Source organism: Conger conger, chromosome 14 (genome assembly GCF_963514075.1).
Source record: "Conger conger chromosome 14, fConCon1.1, whole genome shotgun sequence".
NCBI classification, from domain to species: domain Eukaryota; kingdom Metazoa; phylum Chordata; class Actinopteri; order Anguilliformes; family Congridae; genus Conger; species Conger conger.
In genome coordinates, this window is record NC_083773.1 from 44,995,013 (window position 1) to 45,014,051 (window position 19,039).

Consider the following 19,039-nt stretch of genomic DNA (forward strand, 5'->3'; position numbering starts at 1 on the left):
ATGGAGGACCAATATATTACTGGAACAAGAATGGCTGCCCTTGGCCTGCTAAGATATCTCACTCCAAGCCTCTGCCAAGTACTATATCAGACCCTACTAATTTATTAAGTCATTCAAGGTCGATTTTGAGGTGAATTTAAGTTTCCGTTACCTTAAAAGAGAGGTATCTGCTGTGCAGGAGTGTAGTAGTGTGGGAAGAAAAGCTTTGAGATGGAGTAACCACAGTCAGTGTTCAGCTGTCAGCGATCAGTGATCCATTAAGTTCCCATTTAACCCAATGATGTCTATTAACTGGTCACAGAATCAGAAACTGAGGCATGTCAGGAATCGCTACTTAGGACACATTAGCTTGAACAGCATTTTCTCTCGAGGTCAATGGCCAAAGAACGTTTAAACAACGGTTAAGGAACATTTGTGGTCTGACGACAAGGAGAGGTGAGGTGGACCGTGCAGGCATGAGTTGGCTGATAAATAAACCATAATTACTTCTTGACAGAGATGCATCCAAGGGAAAAAATCCAGGAAAATATGCACGCCCTTCCCAGTCAACAGTTTACCGAATCGCAAACTTTGACGTCAGAATTCTGAAGCCCCCCCTGAAGGTAGTGGTCCGTGAGAGGGATGGGAAACATGTGGCCCCCTTCATGGGGGGGGGCGCGTGCAGAAACCGCCATCCTGGAGAGTTCTGGCCAGAGATAAGCTTTCTGGAAAACACAAAGCAAATGTATTCCAAGCTAAATTGCTCATGAAAAAGGCTAGTGCATAACAAACAATAAAAGTAATTGTCGTTGTTAATTAATTCACATTGCCATTGAGATATACAGTGGTATAAAATATAAATGCATCTTTATTTATTTATTTATTATTTTAACTGGGCTGCTACTTGCTGTTATGTTCACATTTGTAGTGTGTAAAACTGTATAACCACTGTCTACTCTATGTGTAGGCTAATGCTAACAGAATCCCATGTCATCCTGTGCACGCAGGTAATGCTAACAGAATCCCATGTCATCCTGTGCACACAGCTAATGCTAACAGAATCCCATGTCATCCTGTGCACACAGCTAATGCTAACAGAATCCCATGTCATCCTGTGCACACAGCTAATGCTAACAGAATCCTGTGCACACAGCTAATGTGCCAGTATAACCAGGCTGCAGTGTAGGATACCCCCTCCAGAAGCACTGGCTAATCCTCAGGTTGACTTGTTACGCTCGTAAGCGTGTTGATGTGTTAACTTCATGTGAGCAACCTTTTATCAACTCAAAGGCCTGTAAGCCTTTAGAAATAATAATTCCTCCCTTTTATTCATTGTTATTGAATCCCCAGATCTTCACACAGTGGACAGGGGGGGTGACACTATTAACATGGAATTGTATGAAATTGTCCATAAAACAAAAACATTTCAGTTTTTATATCAGCAAACCTGGGAAAAGGCTTATTATAAACTAGATGGTATGTACAATAAACTGTTGTCCCGCTGTGGATTTTGGTTTGAATATTTCCACATAACAGAGCTTTATTATTCATGAGAATGTTAAAGAAAACAAGGAGGGTTTCTTTCCTGTTTAATATTTAAAGAGCTTGACAGCTGACTTACGGTGCATAGCGAGTGCTCTGTTCATAAACAGGATTTGTGAAAAGGAGCCTGGTTTCTGTTAAATGTCTTTTCCTGCAAATGCACAGCTGAGGATTTTTCTCTCCCTTTCTGGTGCAGTGGATTGGCAGAACAGACACACACTCATAACGCGCGTTTGGCAGGGTGCGCACGCACACACACACACACACGCACAGTCCATGGCTGGGGATATTTAGGTTGCCAGGCAACAAGGTGGTGGCCTAGAAGAAGTTTAAAGACCCAGAGATGGATATGTTCTCAGCACACTTAGAATTGATTGCAGTTATTTTTTTATCTGATTGATTTATTGTTGTCCATCACTGCCCCGGCTCTTTCCGATAAACATGTTCTAGTGATTCAGGTTTCCATGAACGCTGACAAAGGGATATTTTTTGGTTGTGATATGCGTATCCATTTTCTGGCGTGTCCTGGATTTATTTTTGCCGGAGTGTTCCGTCACCGTGCTGCTGACGAGGCGAGTGTCTGGGCACTGTCAAACCATCTGGATCAGCACAAGATCTCCTTTCTCACAGAATTATACATTCCCCATTTCTACCCCACTGGAGCCCAGCAGGACAAGTACAGAACCCTCCAAAATGTGTGTGTGTGCAAGTGTGTGTTTATGTGTGTGTGTGTGCAAGTGTGTGTGAGTGTGTCTTTATGTGTGTGTGTGTGAGTGTGTGCGCAAGTGTATGTGTATGAGTGCGTGTTTCTGAGTGTGTGTGCGCATATGTGTGTGCATGTGCGTGCGTGTTTATGTGCATTTGTTGGGTTTTTTGTTGCATGCATGCCTCTCAATTGTCTGTTTATTTGTTTAACCTTTGTTTAACCCGCAGCGATACAGTCTCTTTTACACGGGTGACTTGACCACGAGCTGCCGTAAACATTAAAACAATCTAAACAAGTCTATACACATGGAGCTTTTGAACATGGATTGTGCTTTTAATTGGTTTATCAGTAAAATCCTTCATCTCTGCTCTATTACAGAAATCGATGAAGACCGACTGCCGAACCAGTTATACAAGGTGATCTACTCTCCATTAGCATGGATATGATTATTAATATGTACGACAGTGCTTTATAATGGTTGCATATTTTACTAACTGATTGTGCTAATCTGTTGTCTCAAATCCCGTCTGTGTTGCCAGGCAGCACTGCTGAATTCCCCCCGGCAACGGCGGAAGGGCGCTCGAGGCACGCCCACAATGAAAGGTACGGTGACATCAGCCACCATTGTGATGTCACAATGTGCAAGTCCCCAGCCAATGAGATTCTCACTTCTCACATCACAGCAACCTTCCGCTGAAGCTGAGTTGCATCTTTTATAAATTCCCCATTCCGCTGAGATTCCATTAGCTTTCGGGCTTGGCACTGCTCATTTTCACAGCATGGAGCCGTACACAGCCATTGCCGGGCGTAACTGCCTGCTTAATTTAACAGAACATTATCAACTAGAGAGAAGCAGTGAATATGAGCAGGTATTTGGGAACATGTTGACGATGTTAATGATGAGTGTTAAAAACATCTCCTTTTGTGAGCCCCCCAGCACATTACCCAGCTGTGGTACCTGAGCGGGGAGCAGTGGCGCCCCCAATGTTTCAGAATCAGTCCCAACGTTTAATCTGGTGCCAAGCACAGACCAGGTGGATAGCTGTAAACAGAAGGAAGGGATGTGATTTGCTGGGTGCACATACAGTAATTTGTAGGAAGAACATGCTAGAAGGGTGAGGGCTAAATCCTGCTTCAACTCATTCAGGAAATGTGGTTTCATTGAAATGTACACAAATGCCCTTGATGTAGCAGAACTGATCCCAGCCCCCGTGCTGGAGTTTGGGGGGCCCCTCTGAGCTGGTGGAACCCTTAACTTTAATTTCCTGTCTCTGTTGATCCAGTCTGCTTCAATGTGTTCTCATCTGAGAAAGCTTGGCTAGCCATAGTCGCAGCACCTGTATGTAAATATGTACATACATAAATCAAGTAAGCAGCATAACCCATGTCGCTGGGATCATGGAATCTGGTCCTCAAATCCACGTCCAGCCTGGGTGATTAGTGCTACTGACTGGCCAGGCTGTCCTCACACCTGACTCCCAGGTAAAGGGAGGGTGGTCACACCTGACTCCCAGGTAAAGGGAGGGTGGACACACCTGACTCCCAGGTAAAGGGAGGGTGGACACACCTGACTCCCAGGTAAAGGGAGGGTGGTCACACCTGACTCCCAGGTAAAGGGAGGGTGGTCACACCTGACTCCCAGGTAAAGGGAGGGTGGTCACCCCTGTCTCCCAGGTAAAGGGAGGGTGGACACACCTGACTCCCAGGTAAAGGGAGGGTGGAAAACCAGCAGTCGGCTCTCAAAGATGTGATTTGATGGTCCATATTGGGAGCTACAGGAATGGGTTACGGCCTGGGTCAGTTACTGAGTAATGCAGTTTGTAGGTAAAGTGGATGGGCGGTAATGGCTGCTGAACCTCTGCTTTATGTCTGAAATGTAAATGGTGTCACTATATCTTTGAAAATAAACTGGAATTACAGTACTAAATCCTGCCAAGCAATTATAAAGTGCGTAGTTGCACCAACAGCCAAACACAAGCTCTGCTTTCTATTTGCAATAGAAGACAACTCTGTCTCTCACTCTCCCTGTGTAAACAAAACAGATGGTTTGCTTAGTCAGAGAAGCACATTGCAGAGAACTACTGTATAAATAAACTGTGTAAAAAAAACAAATTAATTTATTAACATGTGAAATAAAGGGAAGCTTGTACAGAAGAGCTGAAACATGTTTTATTTGTTTGTCGGAGCGTGAATTTATAACAAAATAAAAATGAGCGATTCACTCAATTCAGGAAATTTAATTTAATTGAAAAAGTTAATTGAAATTTGAGTAATTCATTGAAGAATGGGTGAATCTCAGTACAAGTTCAAGTCGGTCAGTTTTACGTGTACAAACTGAATTTGAGTTCAGTAACTGAACTGAAATGCATTTGACCTCCAGACCTTCTGGATACTCTTGCTCTGTGGTGGTTGTGTAAGTCTCTCCCCCACCCCCACCCCCACCCCTACCCCTGCAGAGCTGCACTTCCTGGTGGATACTCTTGCTCTGTGGTGGTTGTGTAAGTCTCTCTCATGCCCCATCTCTAACCTTCTGCAGAGCTGCAGTTCCTGGTGGATACTCTTGCTCTGTGTTGGTTGTGTAAGTCTCTCTCTCATGCCCTATCTCTAACCTCCTGCAGAGCTCCAGTTCCTGGTGGATACTCTTGCTCTGTGGTGGTTGTGTAAGTCTCTCTCATGCCCCATCTCTACCCCCTGCAGAGCTGCAGTTCCTGGTGGATACTCTTGCTCTGTGGTGGTTGTGTAAGTCTCTCTCATGCCCCATCTCTACCCTCTGCAGAGCTGCAGTTCCTGGTGGATACTCTTGCTCTATGGTGGTTGTGTAAGTCTCTCTCATGCCCCATCTCTACCCCCTGCAGAGCTCCAGTTCCTGGTGGAGCACCACCTGTACAGGCAGCAGCAGGGCGGGGGGGACGAGTGCTCCTCGGAGAGCTGCCTGTCGGACCGGCCCAGCCCGGATTCGGTCCCGGCTGGAGACGACCTCCCGGAGGACCCGGAGGGCTGGACCTCCGAAGCCCAGGCCACGGCTGAGGCCTTCGAGAAGCTCCGCTGCCAGATGGAGGGTGAGGGACACGGGCGGAGCGCTGGGAGGGCACAATCTTAACCCCACAATACTGGACAGAGAGCCAAGGGGGTCACAAGACTGGTGAACAAGGAATCTGAGAGTTGATAGTATGACTAACCATGCAAATCATACAATCAGTGAAGGAATTCATTCATTCATTCATTCATTCATTATCCTAACCTGCTTATCCTGAACAGGGTCACAGGGGGGCCGGAGCCTATCCCAGCATACATCGCAGGCCACACACACCATTCACTCACACACTCATACCTATGGGCAATTTAGACTCTCAAATCAGCCTAACCTGTATGTCTTTGGACTGTGGGAGGAAATCGGAGTACCCGGAGGAAATCCACGAGAACACGGGGAGAACATGCAAACTCCGCACAGAGAGGCCCCGGCCGACTGGGATTCAAACCCAGGATCGCCTTGCTGTGAGGTGGTAGTGCTACCCGCTACCCACTGCACCATCCATGCCGCCTCAGTGACGGAATCTGAGAGATAATAGTTTCACTCGCCGTGCAAATCATACGATTAGTGAACAGGGAATCTGATAGCTGATAGCTTCACTAACCATGCAAATCATACGATTAGTGAACAAGAAATCTCAGAGCTTATAGTTTCACTAAGCATACAAAACTATGTGACCACCTGCCTCTCTGCCAAGGCCCGTATCCAGATCCATGCAGATGAGGTGTGTGGCAGGAAGAAGGTAATATATAGGAGGTAATGAGCAGGACGTCAGGAAGTACGTGACACTCTGCATGATTATGCAGCATAGCTGCAGCCGAGCTGTGAGCACGGCAGGCTTATTATCGGCCCACTGTTTCTCACATTCTTATTTCCGCTCCTGCAATTCATCGGGATGCTGGGAAAGGAAAGCATCCCTGGGGAATTGTGTGGCAGAGTGGGGATTAAATCTTCCTGCTTGAGAAAGAGAGAGAAGAAACAATACAAAACCAAAACCCTGCCATAACCAGTGACTGACAGATCGGTCTCCATTTTACCATTGTCTTATTTAAAGTTCAGCTTCTGTTCCCCGATGATTTGTCTCCTGGACAAAGGTTCTGCCCACACAGTAATCGCAGGCAGATGAATGCCAGGATGGAGTGATTGACAGCTGAGGTGCAGCCCCCCCCCCCCCCCCCACTCTTCCTAGATTCAATGAAAAGAGAAAAAAGGAGTGGCGGGTGTCATTTGAATGGGGTGTACAGTAGTCTGCTTTACTGAATAGAGCTGAATAGTGACCCACAACAATGCCACAGTTTCTCATTTTAATGCGTTTTACATTTGTACCCGTTTTTACAGCTGAATACATACAGAACCAAATCAGGATAACTAGTATTATCCAGGTTCAGCAAGGAAAAGTAAAAAAAAATGCTCCAATCACCTGGATTTGCAAATTGGCACAATTCTTCAGCCAGGAGGTAGAAATAATGAGTGAAATCAGCTGGGTTAATGGGTAGAAGAAACACATGGCAGGACTTTTACTTTCTAACCCCTGGACCTTCCACTGCTGACCTGCACAAGGCTACTTGAACCTGATACCTTTAGGTAATTTCCCTCACAGTTATACTACACTGGCCCATTCCTCTATAGTCTCATGACTGCAGTAGCCAATTTGTGAGCTGAAAGACAGTGTGCCTGCAGTGTTGGCATGGGAATGGCTGCTTGTCTCTCTCGCCTTTTGAAGAGTTTTCCAGACAGAGCGGCCATTTTGTGAGCTGAAAGACATTACCGTGCATTGTTGGCATGATAATGCCTGCTTGTCTTTTTCACGTTTTGAAGAGTTTTACATAGAGAACGGCCATTTTGTGAGCTGAAAGACAGGCTATACCTGCAGGGTTGACATGGGAATGGCTGCTTGTCCTTCTCCCTTTTTGAAGAGTTTTCCAGACAGAGGGGCCATTTTGTGAGCTGAAAGACAGGGTGTACCTGCAGTGTTGGCATGGTAATGACTGTTTGTCCTTCTCCCTTTTTGAAGAGTTTTCCAGAGAGAGCTTATTAGAGGCAACTGGCGGAACGGAATGCCCCTCTCCGAAGGAGGAAGTGAGTGCCACCGCTGTTGCCGAGGCGATGCCGACGCAACACACAGAAGCAGATAAAGAAGACTCAGCAAGTAGGAACTCTATCCTCATTACACAATTAACTGAACTGAAACGATCCTCATTTAATTTACAGCATTTAATTCTCAGCAGTCATTTGCCATACAGCTTACATATATTCCTGATCTGAACTTCTGGAGAAATATTACCTGAGCTTAACAAAAATAATCTTTAACACTGTGGTTTTCGATTGCTGAAAGCTTTCTTTTCACAGACAGCTAAATTAGGTACATGACCCTAGTGGCTAAGGTACATGACCCTAATGGCTAAGGTACATGACCCTAGTTGCTGAAGTACATGACCCTAATGGCTAAAATACATGACCCTAGTGGCTAAAGTACATGACCCTAGTGGCTAAGGTACCATAACAAATTACAAATTATAATTATAGGATGTGAAGAGGAGATGCAAGGATGAGATAGGATGATGACGGAATCTAGTAGGCAACATGTATTAGGCAAATGGAACATCCTTGCCAGTCATGCATCAGTTTGAAGCAATGGCAGTTATGATGTGGAGAGCTGGGTCCACGGGGGGATCATTTATAGATTAGGTTCTGAGAAAAACCACTTCCACAAACAGTCCTTACTGAAGCGTCCTCAAAGGGCCTCCTCACACATCGATGTCCAGGTCACACGAGGATCAGGGAGATGAGGATGGATAAAATCATTCACTGGAATGAGTGACCCATAATCAGATTAATGACACAACCCAGAGGCCTAGCTGTATCACTCTCTTCATTTTCATATTTATCCACTGGACATGCGTTTGCTAACGTTCTGGTCTATAATCTAACAGGCACTATTATCAGTTGCTCAGATCCCCCATTGACCTCCCAATGACTCTTTAGCCTAACTTTTATAGGCAACATTAAACGGGTAACAGCGAGCCAACCAGCCAAACTGACCTACCCCTCAGGATTACCATCCTACTCAAACTGACCTACATACTCAAAATTACCCTCCTACTCAAACTGACCTACCTACTCAGAATTACCCTCTGACTGAAACTGACCTACCCCTCAGAATTACCCTCATACTCTAACTGACCTACCTACTCAGGATTACCATCCTACTCAAATTGACCTACCTACTCAGAATTACCCTTTGACTGAAACTGACCTACCCCTCAGGATTATTCTCCTACTCAAACTGACCTACCTACTCAGAATTACCTTCATACTCTAACTGACCTACCTACTCAAAATTACCCTCATACTCTAACTGACCTACCTACTCAGAATTACCTTCATACTCTAACCGACCTACCCCTCAGGATTACCATCCTACTCAAACTGACCTACCTACTCAAAATTACCCTCCTACTCAAACTGACCTACCTACTCAGGATTACCCTCATACTCTAACTGACCTACCTACTCAGGATTACCATCCTACTCAGCCTGCCCTGCCCCTCAGAATTACCCACCTAATCAAACTGCCCTGCCCAAACTGCCCTACCCTAGGAGGGTAATCCTGTGGGGTAGGCCAGTAGGAGGGTAATTGTTGAGGGGTAGGGCAGTAGGAGGTTAATCCTGTGGGGTAGGGTAGTAGGAGGGTAATCCTGTAGGTTAGGGCAGTAGGAGGGTAATCCTGTGGGTTAGGGCAGTAGGAGGGTAATCCTGTAGGTTAGGGCAGTAGGAGGGTAATCCTGTGGGTTAGGGCAGTAGGAGGGTAATCCTGTAGGTTAGGGCAGTAGGAGGGTAATCCTGTGGGTTAGGGCAGTCTCGTCTTCATACCTTGGTTCCTCCAGTGATTCTTTCTTTAAAGCAAGGTTTTTTACTCTGCTGTTTTTATTGGTAGTTTGAGACAGTTAATTCCCCCAATTCATCTGTTTCTTGGTTTGTGTGTGTTTGTGACAGCCCCCCTGTAAAAGAGCCGCACTGATAAAATGTAATTGCCTGTTAGAGAGAGCGAAGAACAGAGTGCTAACCTTTATTGCCCCCGATAGACAATGCGGTCTGCAGCACGTCACATAAAAATGAACACAGACATAGTGGAAAAAGGATTTACAAATCACATGCAGTAAAAACATCAGGATGAAACATGAAACATCAGTAACTGCTGAATAATAAATCAAGATGTAAATGACTCTACTTGTCACAACAGGTGCAGCACCTACACGGATATTTGCAATTAGCAATGTGCTACAAACTGTTGTTAAACTGCACGATGGACAATGAGAAAATCGAATTGGTTAAAAGGACACAACAAAGGTGGTATATATTTTTCTAGTGTCCCCAAACAGAGCCGTTCCTGTTCCCAGTGCCACATCACGGTTGGGCCATGCTGAAACAGACCCCATCCCCCTTTTTTTCCTGACCCCCCCCCCACCCCCTCTTGTTTTCCACAGCAGTATCCAGAGCAGCCCCCACTGAAAGCCCGTTGGCCGAGAAGAAGAACTGAGACCAACAGAGAGAGAAGAGATAGTGACGGTGTCCACAGACCACCCTTTCTTTTACATTCTCGGTTGATGGCAGTGACGTTTCGTGGATCATATATGCTCTCATTCCCCCACATTCTCAAAACTTGGGCACTCCATATCTCTCTGACCCAAAGGCATGCATCCCAGGTCCTGGAGGCCTAGAGGTGTTCCTGGATGTTGCATCGCACATGTATCACCATAGTTTGATGGATTTTTAACCCTTTAAAGAGTACTTTTTCTTATGTTTCAAATTCTGTTAGTCTTATAGAACTCTACTTCTTTCAGTCACCATTAGTGATTGTTACATCAGCAGTAGAATGTCCAGTTAAGAACAATCATATCTCACTCCTTAAAGAATACCTATGTATTCAGAGTCGTGTGCAGCTCCAACACAAGGTCATCTTTGTTTATTAAGCCTAATAATTAATACATTTATGCAGTTTTGGGTTTGGATGGAGCAGAAGCTAGGACCTGCCTACCCCTGCTCTGTGGAGAGGGCCACTGGCACCTCATTCATCACTCAGTTAATCTCCAGATAAAACACAACCTTTCATTTGATTCCAGGAGTACATTCTCACATTAACTGTCATTTTCCAACCTTGTACAGAAATGCCATTAAAGTGTAGCGTTGCAAGGTGAAGGTTGATTCTTTTTGTTTTTATCCGTTTTGGTCTTCACGGGCACAGTGTTAAACATTTAAACGGTGCACAGATACACAAATCAGAGCCAGCCTGAGGGTTCTGGTGGCCCTAAACAAGAACCTTGCCGTTGTTCTCCAACATCAGTCACACGCACCCGACTGCAGCCTGCATGGTGTGGCCCAGGGTTGGTTGTGGCCCTGAAGGATGGAGAGTTCATGCCTGCCCTCGGCTCTGAGGCAAATAGAGTACTTATGAGGCTCAAAGAAAAGATCCCACCTTCTAGAGAATTCCACACAATTCTGCTCCCTCAGGATTACCCTCCTACTTAAACTGCCCTACCCCTTAGCATTACCCTCCTACTCAAACTGCCCTACCCCTTAGCATTACTCTCCTACTCAAACTGCCCTACCCCTTAGCATTACCCTCCTACTCAAACTGCCCTACCCCTCAGCATTACCCTCCTACTCAAACTGCCCTACCCCTTAGCATTACCCTCCTACTCAAACCGCCCTACCCCTTAGCATTACCCTCCTACTCAAAATGCCCTACACCTTAGCATTACCCTCCTACTCAAACCGCCCTACCCCTTAGCATTAGCTACCTACTCAAACCGCCCCACCTAACAAACTGCCCTTCCCCTTGGTATTACCCTTCTGCTCTACCTACCCCCTATCTTTCTATATCCTTCTTCCCTATATTTACTGTATATGACAGAGCTCTTTAATTTCTCAATTGTCTAGAAAATGGACAAAAACAAACTAGCTGAATTTAATACAAAACTAGTCTTCTGATCTATCTATCTATCTATGTATCTATCTATCTATATATATATATATAGATGTCATGGATACAGTACATTGACCTTTAGCCATATTTGCGTTACCTTTTTTTCACTGTTGTTTACATTTAGCTTGTTTTTAAACAAAACTGTCAATATCCTGCCTTGCACATTTTCCCCAACAGGAACAATCTGGGGGGTAGTGTAGTTTCTGATGGCGTGAGCAGTGATAAGGACACCCTGACGGTTTAGAGTGTAGTTTCTGATGGCGTGAGCAGTGATAAGGACACCCTGACCGTTTAGATCAGAATACCAGGCCAAGCAATGACTCCTCTCTACAACAGATGAGTTTCACTGAAGTTAAGACCAATGCACCCACTGAGAATTCTTGCTTTATACTTGTTATTTTTGACGTTGTTGTTGCTGTTGTGTTATATACAAGTGAGGTCAGGCTTTATTACAATGCTTTGAGTTTCTTTTGAAGGTGCCTTTGTCTTTGAATGAGTAATGGCACCCAGTTTCTGTCCTTTTTTCTTCAATCTCTGCTGTGTTGTAAATGCTATCGGCTGCAGTGATGGCCGCACTATATAGGAGACCATCTTAAGATCCTCACTTTTACAAGGACTGTAAAAAGGCAAGAGTTGGCTCCTTTTTCTATCTGGAAAAAAAACAGAACTCACAAGTCTCATTTTGTAACACTGATCTTTCGTAGTAGACTAGCTGCATTTTAGTTGAAAAGAGACAGGGTCTTAGAATAGGGGATTTCTCATAGCACATTGTACAGGCAGATTGTTGTACCGATTTAGCTAGTGAACCATGACTGCATGATGCTGTTGGCGAAGACAAGTCACCCATACCCCGCTCCCACCACACCCACCCCTACCCACCCAGCTAAACCCTGCTCCTAAATGCAAGTAGGGGTGTTGGATACTCCTGCAGTGGTCCCTGTCAAAGGAAGACGATTGAACACTGTGTCCAGTCAGCAGGGCAGAGTCTCCAGGCTGTTCTCTCTTACATCCCTCTCTTAATCTTTCACTTTTAAGTCTTTTACATTCTTTTTCAGTCAGGGTTGGCTGCCCGCCGTTAAAATAGACTTGCAGCAGATAAACCGCATGCTAAGCTGTCTGCATGGGTAGTGTACACAACACTGGACCCTGTTATTTCTGCTTTTACCATAAACTGGGGAGTAGCCATACGTTCAAACTGGGAAATATACATACGTTTAAACTTGGAAATATCCATACATTTTGAACTGGGAAATATTCATACGTTTAAACTGGGAAATATCCATACATTTTAAACTGGGAAATATTCATACGTTTAAACTGGGAAATATCCTTACATTTAAACTGGGGGATATGCATATGTTTAAACTGGGGGATATGCATATGTTTAAACATCTTCTCATTGTACGTGTTTAGCGCTAGAGGACAAATAGACTCATCATTCTCCTGAAGGAGCTGTACTGTATGATTCTGGTAGAAATTTGTGAAATATACATTTGTATACACTGCTGTAAATGTACGATTGCAAAATGTATAGAATAATGTTTATATGACATCGCTTAAATAAAAAAAAGGAAGAAAAAGAGTGTCATCTGAGCCTTTCAATTTTAGCTCAGTCTTAGTTCATTTTACAGGAATCGACTGAAGTATTCAAAGCCCTGTAAATCCCTTTGGAGGTTACACATAGAGGTTAAAGGCAAGTGTGGGTATTACATTAGGTACTGTACATACAGTAGGGTTGGGGAAAAGTCCATTTCTAGCCGGCAAGCCCCTATAGGACCGCTGGACTTCCTCAGCCATTCTACACTGGACCTGAACTCACTCAGCCATTCTACACTGGATCTGAACTCACTCAGCCATTCTACACCGGATCTGAACTCCCTCAGCCATTCTACACTGGATATGAACTCATCAGCCATTCTACACTGGATATGAACTCACTCAGCCATTCTACACCGGATATGAACTCACTCAACCATTCTACACTGGATGTGAACTCACTCAAGCATTCTACACTGGATGTGAACTCAGCCATTCTACACTGGATATGAACTCATCAGCCATTCTACACCGGATCTGAACTCCCTCAGCCATTCTACACTGGATATGAACTCATCAGCTCGCTAGCAGACCACTGTAGTGGTATTAGTGAAACACTGGCTAGCAGACTACTGTAGAGGTATTAGTGAAACACTGGCTAGCAGACCACTGTAGTGGTATTAGTGAAACACTGGCTAGCAGACCACTGTAGAGGTATTAGTGAAACACTGGCTAGCAGACCACTGTAGAGGTATTAGTGAAACACTGGCTAGCAGACCTCTGTAGGGGAATTCGCACGGGACTCCAAATTATGTAGGGTCCTCGCACAGGCCGCCAAATAACACAGGGATTTTACTCTCTACGAAACCGGGGCGCTAGTTAAACGTTGTGTAGCAGTATAACTGCAAAAAGTAAACAGTCTCATAAAATTACTATTATCAGAAATATCTAACCACAAATTTAGTATTTTAATTAATAATTAAAATAACCAATATTAATGATTAAACATACCGATAACCTGAAGGTTGGAAGTTCTTCGAAAGACTGCTTTAACTCGGCTCTCATGTCTATGCGATTCCAAAACGGACACCGGGGTTTAATAAAATATATTTATTAAACAAACATACAAACACATAACAGATAAACTAACGGAAATTTAGTTGGGTAAATTAGTAGGTTAAGTTAGGGCGTGTATGTGTGTGTATGTGTGCGTGTGGGTACGCGCGAGCGCGCGTGTCGCTTGAACAAAGGAAAGGTGGGAGTAGCTACCTTGAGTAAGCTAGAGTCCTGGATATGGTAATGAGTTAGAGTTAGCTGTGAGATGGGACTACTTGAGTAGCTTTACTCTAAATATGCGCAAAAGACGGCAAATCAATTCACGTACATATATATGTAGCTAACCAAACACATTACAATAGTAGGATGGTAAATATTGAAACACAGATTCACAAAAACAGTTAAGACTAAACTAAACACTGGCTATGCCTGAATGTTTGTTCTCTTACTGAGTCCATATGCATTGGATCGAAAAGACGTGCTGTCCTTATAGGAGCCGCGATGGTGCTGTGAATGCGTGTCCTGGAGAGATGCGCAGGCTGGGGCGTCTTAGCCGCGCGCTGTCGTCTGGTCCACTCGGTTGCTGGAAGGATGTTCGCTTGTCCTTTTTCCGGTTGGAAAAGTTTGTTGCTGTTGTTCGATGGTGAGCTTTGCTGGAGTAAACTGATGTAGCGTTCCGCGTACACCAGTTTCCACTCGCTATAGGCCACGAAGTTACCGCGAGGTAACTGGGTGTGTCCGTAGGCCTGGTAGTGCGCTGTGCAGCATTCAGCCTCTGTCCGAGTCTTGGAGCAGATGGCCAAAAGGGTGTGTCGAAGAGAAGAAGCAGAAGAGGCAGAAAAAGCAGAAGAGAGAGATCCCAAGAACGTGTCTTGCTCTTATACAGGACCGTTTATTGCTCCCGCCATTACGGGATTGGCTGAACCAAGTTAGACGTCATTCGTGGTGGACGTCGCAGAATTTTCCTGTGGGAATGTGGAAGTTGTAGTCCCTACATCCCCCCTGTGGTCTCAGGATGCGGCTGAAGCCAGTTGAGAGCATAAAAGTCAGTTCACAGTCCACAGGTCAAGTACATTGGGTCGGTAACACAGTTCACAATTGACTGACAAACATCCAGGCATTTATCAACAATTAACTAAACTGGTCTAAAACACATGATACAAACAATGTGAAACACTAAGGTCGAACAGTGAATACATTGTCACAAAACATAAGAAACCTTGGTGAAAGGGTTAGTCGTTTTGTTAGTTCAGGTGTTTTGTTAGTTATTGGATGGTGTCCAGAAGGTGGAGCACCAACAGGAATGACCCAGCCATGAAAATGTTCAGATGATAAGGGGTCTAGGATGGAGAGGCTGTAGCCTTTTTGGAAGTCTTGTTCAGATTGACCAATTGTTCTAGTCCCTACAGTCAGGTTGCTGACGAGGGTTGTCATCTGAAATATGTGGAGGCATTTCCAAATTACGGCAGCTTTCTGTATCCAAGCTTAACCTTATGGCTGTGTCATCAGGAAGGAAATGGAGAGGTGGTCTCATTTCTAAATGATGTGGTAAGCTCACAAGTGGTCTTGTCTTGCTTGGGGAAGAGGTGGAGTAAGGCACACTGGGGTGTGGCAATATACTTGTAAAGATTACACTGTAGTTTCTACATGCAATACTTTACGATGGTTCAGTAGGTGTAGAAAGGAGCAATGAACGTTTACGAGTTATAGCAAGTGTCGGATTTAACTCTACAGTACCTACTTACGATCTGTGTTTGCTGCTGCTACATGCAAATCTAAGTGGCTGCTATAAATTACCAGTTTATTTTGCCTCCCCCCTTTGGTAGGAAAGGTGTGCAAAAGAAAGTGGTCAAAGCTTCAGCTGGGAGTCTGCCTGTGAGGAGACCACGGCTATAGATCAGTCTTATTCAACGTCTTTTGATGGAGGTTGAACAAGACCAGATAGCTCTTTGAAGTGGTTACTCAAGGCATACACACTACTGAACAAAGGTTAGAGGCTTTAGTTGTCCTCAGAGGAACTGAAGAAGCTCTCTTCAGACAAGGTATCTTCCCTATCAGAGTCATGCTGGAGACTCTGAGGCTTGGGCCTACCGGGTCGGTCTTCTCTCCAATTCCGGCTGGAATCAGAGTGTGAGAAGCGACCACGGTGGCTCTTAACCGGGAACTTACTCACATGCCGTTGTTTTGAGCCATTAGACTTTAATGGGGCAACTTGGGAAGTGCCGGCGGGCTTGGTTGGAACAACGTGCTTAGCTGTTTCCAATACCTTGTTCCTGGGCACAATCCTTAAAGTGTCCCAGACCATTTGGGCTTCATTTCTTAATTCAAGGGCTGAGTGTTGGCCCCTTGAAAACAGTGAAACATGAGTTCGGACACAGGGGTGCAGGTTGTGCACAAAAAGGGATTTGAAGGCTTGATCTTCATCTAAGCCTGGTCCGTTTCTGCCCTGGAAAAAAGCATGTTTAAGTCGTTGGTAAAAGTCTTTTAGTCATTCTGTACGGCTATATTTAACCTCCACAGATTTGATCATGGCTGTGGCCTGATCAAACCGTGGCAGGTACTCAGCTACCAACGCTTCACAAACCTTGGGATAGCTGGAACGAACCTGTGGTGGAAGTTGTTCCATAAATGTATGGATCTCTCTGGTAGAGGTTTTCCATACAAGTCGTACCTTTTCTCGATCGGTTGCCCTGGGCAGATCCGAGAGACAGTAGTCAACTTCTCTCAAGTAACTCTGAATGTTAAATTCGGAGTCCTTGGGGTCAAATGTGTGGACATACTTCGCCATGGCCTCTAGCTCCTCAAAGCGAAGACCATGTGAAGTTGCACTAGTCTGCCTGTTTGGAGAAGGAGAGACTGAAATCACATTTGAATGTGAATGCGTTTCATGCGGAGCTCGACGTCCTCGGTTTGGTTTAGGGGGCAGAGCTACAAAACAGTCATTCTCACAATGGTTGGCAGAAGATGATTTGTCGCTGTCAGAGTACTGTACAGAGCTGTCACCTATCCTCTCAGTTATAAAGGGAAAGCTAGCGGGATTAGCGTTGCTTTTTGTGTGCCCAATTAATAACGCAGAATCTCCTCTACCGTGTCCACGGGAGGGTTCCCTGACCTCCTCACGAGAGGGGTGGGCATGGAAGGTGCAGTCCTGTACTTGCCTGACTGTTTCTCCCTTGCGGAGATGGACCACCGTTGGGATGGCCCTTTCCCTCTCCAGGGAAGAGATGGGCAAACCATTGCATGGGTGGTCAACAGCACTGCAATCTGAGGAGACTGACGAGTCTCCATCAGAGCAAGCTGTGGAACCGGGATCTGACAAACCCGAATCAATTTGTGACCCCCCTTCCCCTGCCTTGTGGTGTAAGGAGGAAGCAGGAGAAGCTGGAGTTGGGCAAGCCTGAGAAAGCAGGCTTACAGAAGAGAGTGGATGTGGTAGCTTGTGGCATCCACTCTTCAACTGAAATAATTCCTCTCTGTAGGAACAAAGATCTGATTCGGCTGAATGCAGATCATGCAAGTATTGTACTGCTTTCTTGCCAACAGTTTGAAGCTCAAGTAAAACACTAATGTGTTGTCCTTTGAGGTATGCCATCTCTGATTCCAGGTTTCTGTTGCTCTGAAGAGCAAGACTAATCTGTCTGGCAAAGTTCGAGACCAGACAACTGAGAATTGGGTCTTTTGACTGGGTGGGGGAGTGACCTTTCTCGTTAATAAGTGAGAACATTTCTTTCCTACAATCAGTGAGGTTCATCTGATTCAGGAAAGCTATGTAGCCAGGTGCTAAACCATGGGCTAAAAAGGAAAGGTACTCATCAATAGATATGGGTTCCATATCTCAAGCCAAATAAAGCTAAAAGCTGAATCAGTAACTGAAGAGGGTACTCTTGAAGTTAAAAATTTGACAAGGGCCTTGAGCTCCTAACAGTTGGCAATGAATTGTTTCCCAATATCACAATCCAACATACAAGTTGTGATGAAGGATAAAGAATTTAAAACGCTCTTTGAATATTCTCTATAACTATAGTACAAGGTAGCTATAGCATCACACAGGGACTCAAGTTGCACTAGCGGTACTGCAATGCAACAACAGCAAAATGACCGAACATATTTAGACCGTAATATAGGAACTGTGATGCTCATCACATTAATCCTAAATACCAGAAATTGAAATTACAATGAAATTACAATTTAAAAGTAACATTCAATTCATTATTAAAATTACTTTGATAGAGTAATTATAATGAATAAAGTACGGCTAATAATACTATTATTGATAATACGTATTATACCGGAAAATAAATGCAAATCAACAAACTACCTTGTAAGAATGTAATGCCACAATGTTACACGAGGGGGCAGTGTATTGAGAAAGTGGCTCATGCAGGCTTTCAAAAATGATACAAGGGTGACATCTAGTGGTCTTTTCAGAAAATTGCACTTGTGGCTATTTAGCTGAGAAAGCCAAAGAATGCCGAGAATTCGTTCTGGAGTCACGTGACATGATATGAGCCAAAGCTCGTCTTTCTCATGCAGAGCTCCAAATTAGGATGGAGAATTCGTTATGAAGTCACAAGACATGAAATTTGAGCCAAAGCTAGTCTTCCTCACACGGGGCACCAAAATATGTAGGGGAATTCGCACAGGACTCCAAATTATGTAGGGTCCTCACACGGGCTGCCAAATAACGCAGGGATTTTACTCTCTACGAAACCGGGGCGCTAGTTAAACGTTGTGTAGCAGTATAACTGCAAAAAGTAAACAGTCTCATAAAATTACTATTATCAGAAATATCTAACCACAAATGGTTAAAAACGGAAATTTAGTTGGGTAAATTAGTAGGTTAAGTTAGGGCGTGTATGTGTGTGTGTGGGCGCGCGCAAGCGCGCGTGTCGCTTGAACAAAGGAAAGGTGGGAGTAGCTACCTTGAGTAAGCTAGAGTCCTGGGTATGGTAATGAGTTAGAGTTAGCTGTGAGATGGGACTACTTGAGTAGTTTTACTCTATATATGCGCAAAAGACGGCAAATCAATTCACGTACATATATATGTAGCTAACCAAACACATTACAATAGTAGGATGGTAAATATTGAAACACAGATTCACAAAAACAGTTAAGACTAAACTAAACACTGGCTATGCCTGAATGTTTGTTCTCTTACTGAGTCCATATGCATTGGATCCAAAAGACGTGCTGTCCTTATAGG

The 19,039-nt window shown here is 44.5% G+C and overlaps 1 protein-coding gene across 2 annotated transcripts in view; it reads left to right on the plus strand.

The window, feature by feature from the left end:
• The window catches only part of LOC133110341 (protein phosphatase 1 regulatory subunit 1A-like), a 29,358-nt gene extending 18,901 nt beyond the window's left edge, over positions 1–10,457 (plus strand). Inside the window, exons 3-7 of one of the 2 annotated variants that reach the window (XM_061220358.1) lie at positions 2,606–2,643; positions 2,767–2,830; positions 5,083–5,286; positions 7,273–7,407; positions 9,746–10,457. In XM_061220358.1, the coding sequence (XP_061076342.1) occupies positions 2,606–2,643; positions 2,767–2,830; positions 5,083–5,286; positions 7,273–7,407; positions 9,746–9,798 (494 nt within the window). In that variant the 3' untranslated portion in view covers positions 9,799–10,457. The remainder of the gene's footprint in view (positions 1–2,605; positions 2,644–2,766; positions 2,831–5,082; positions 5,287–7,272; positions 7,408–9,745) is intronic. The other variant, XM_061220359.1, reaches the window with a different exon arrangement.
• Positions 10,458–19,039: the final 8,582 nt, after the last annotated feature.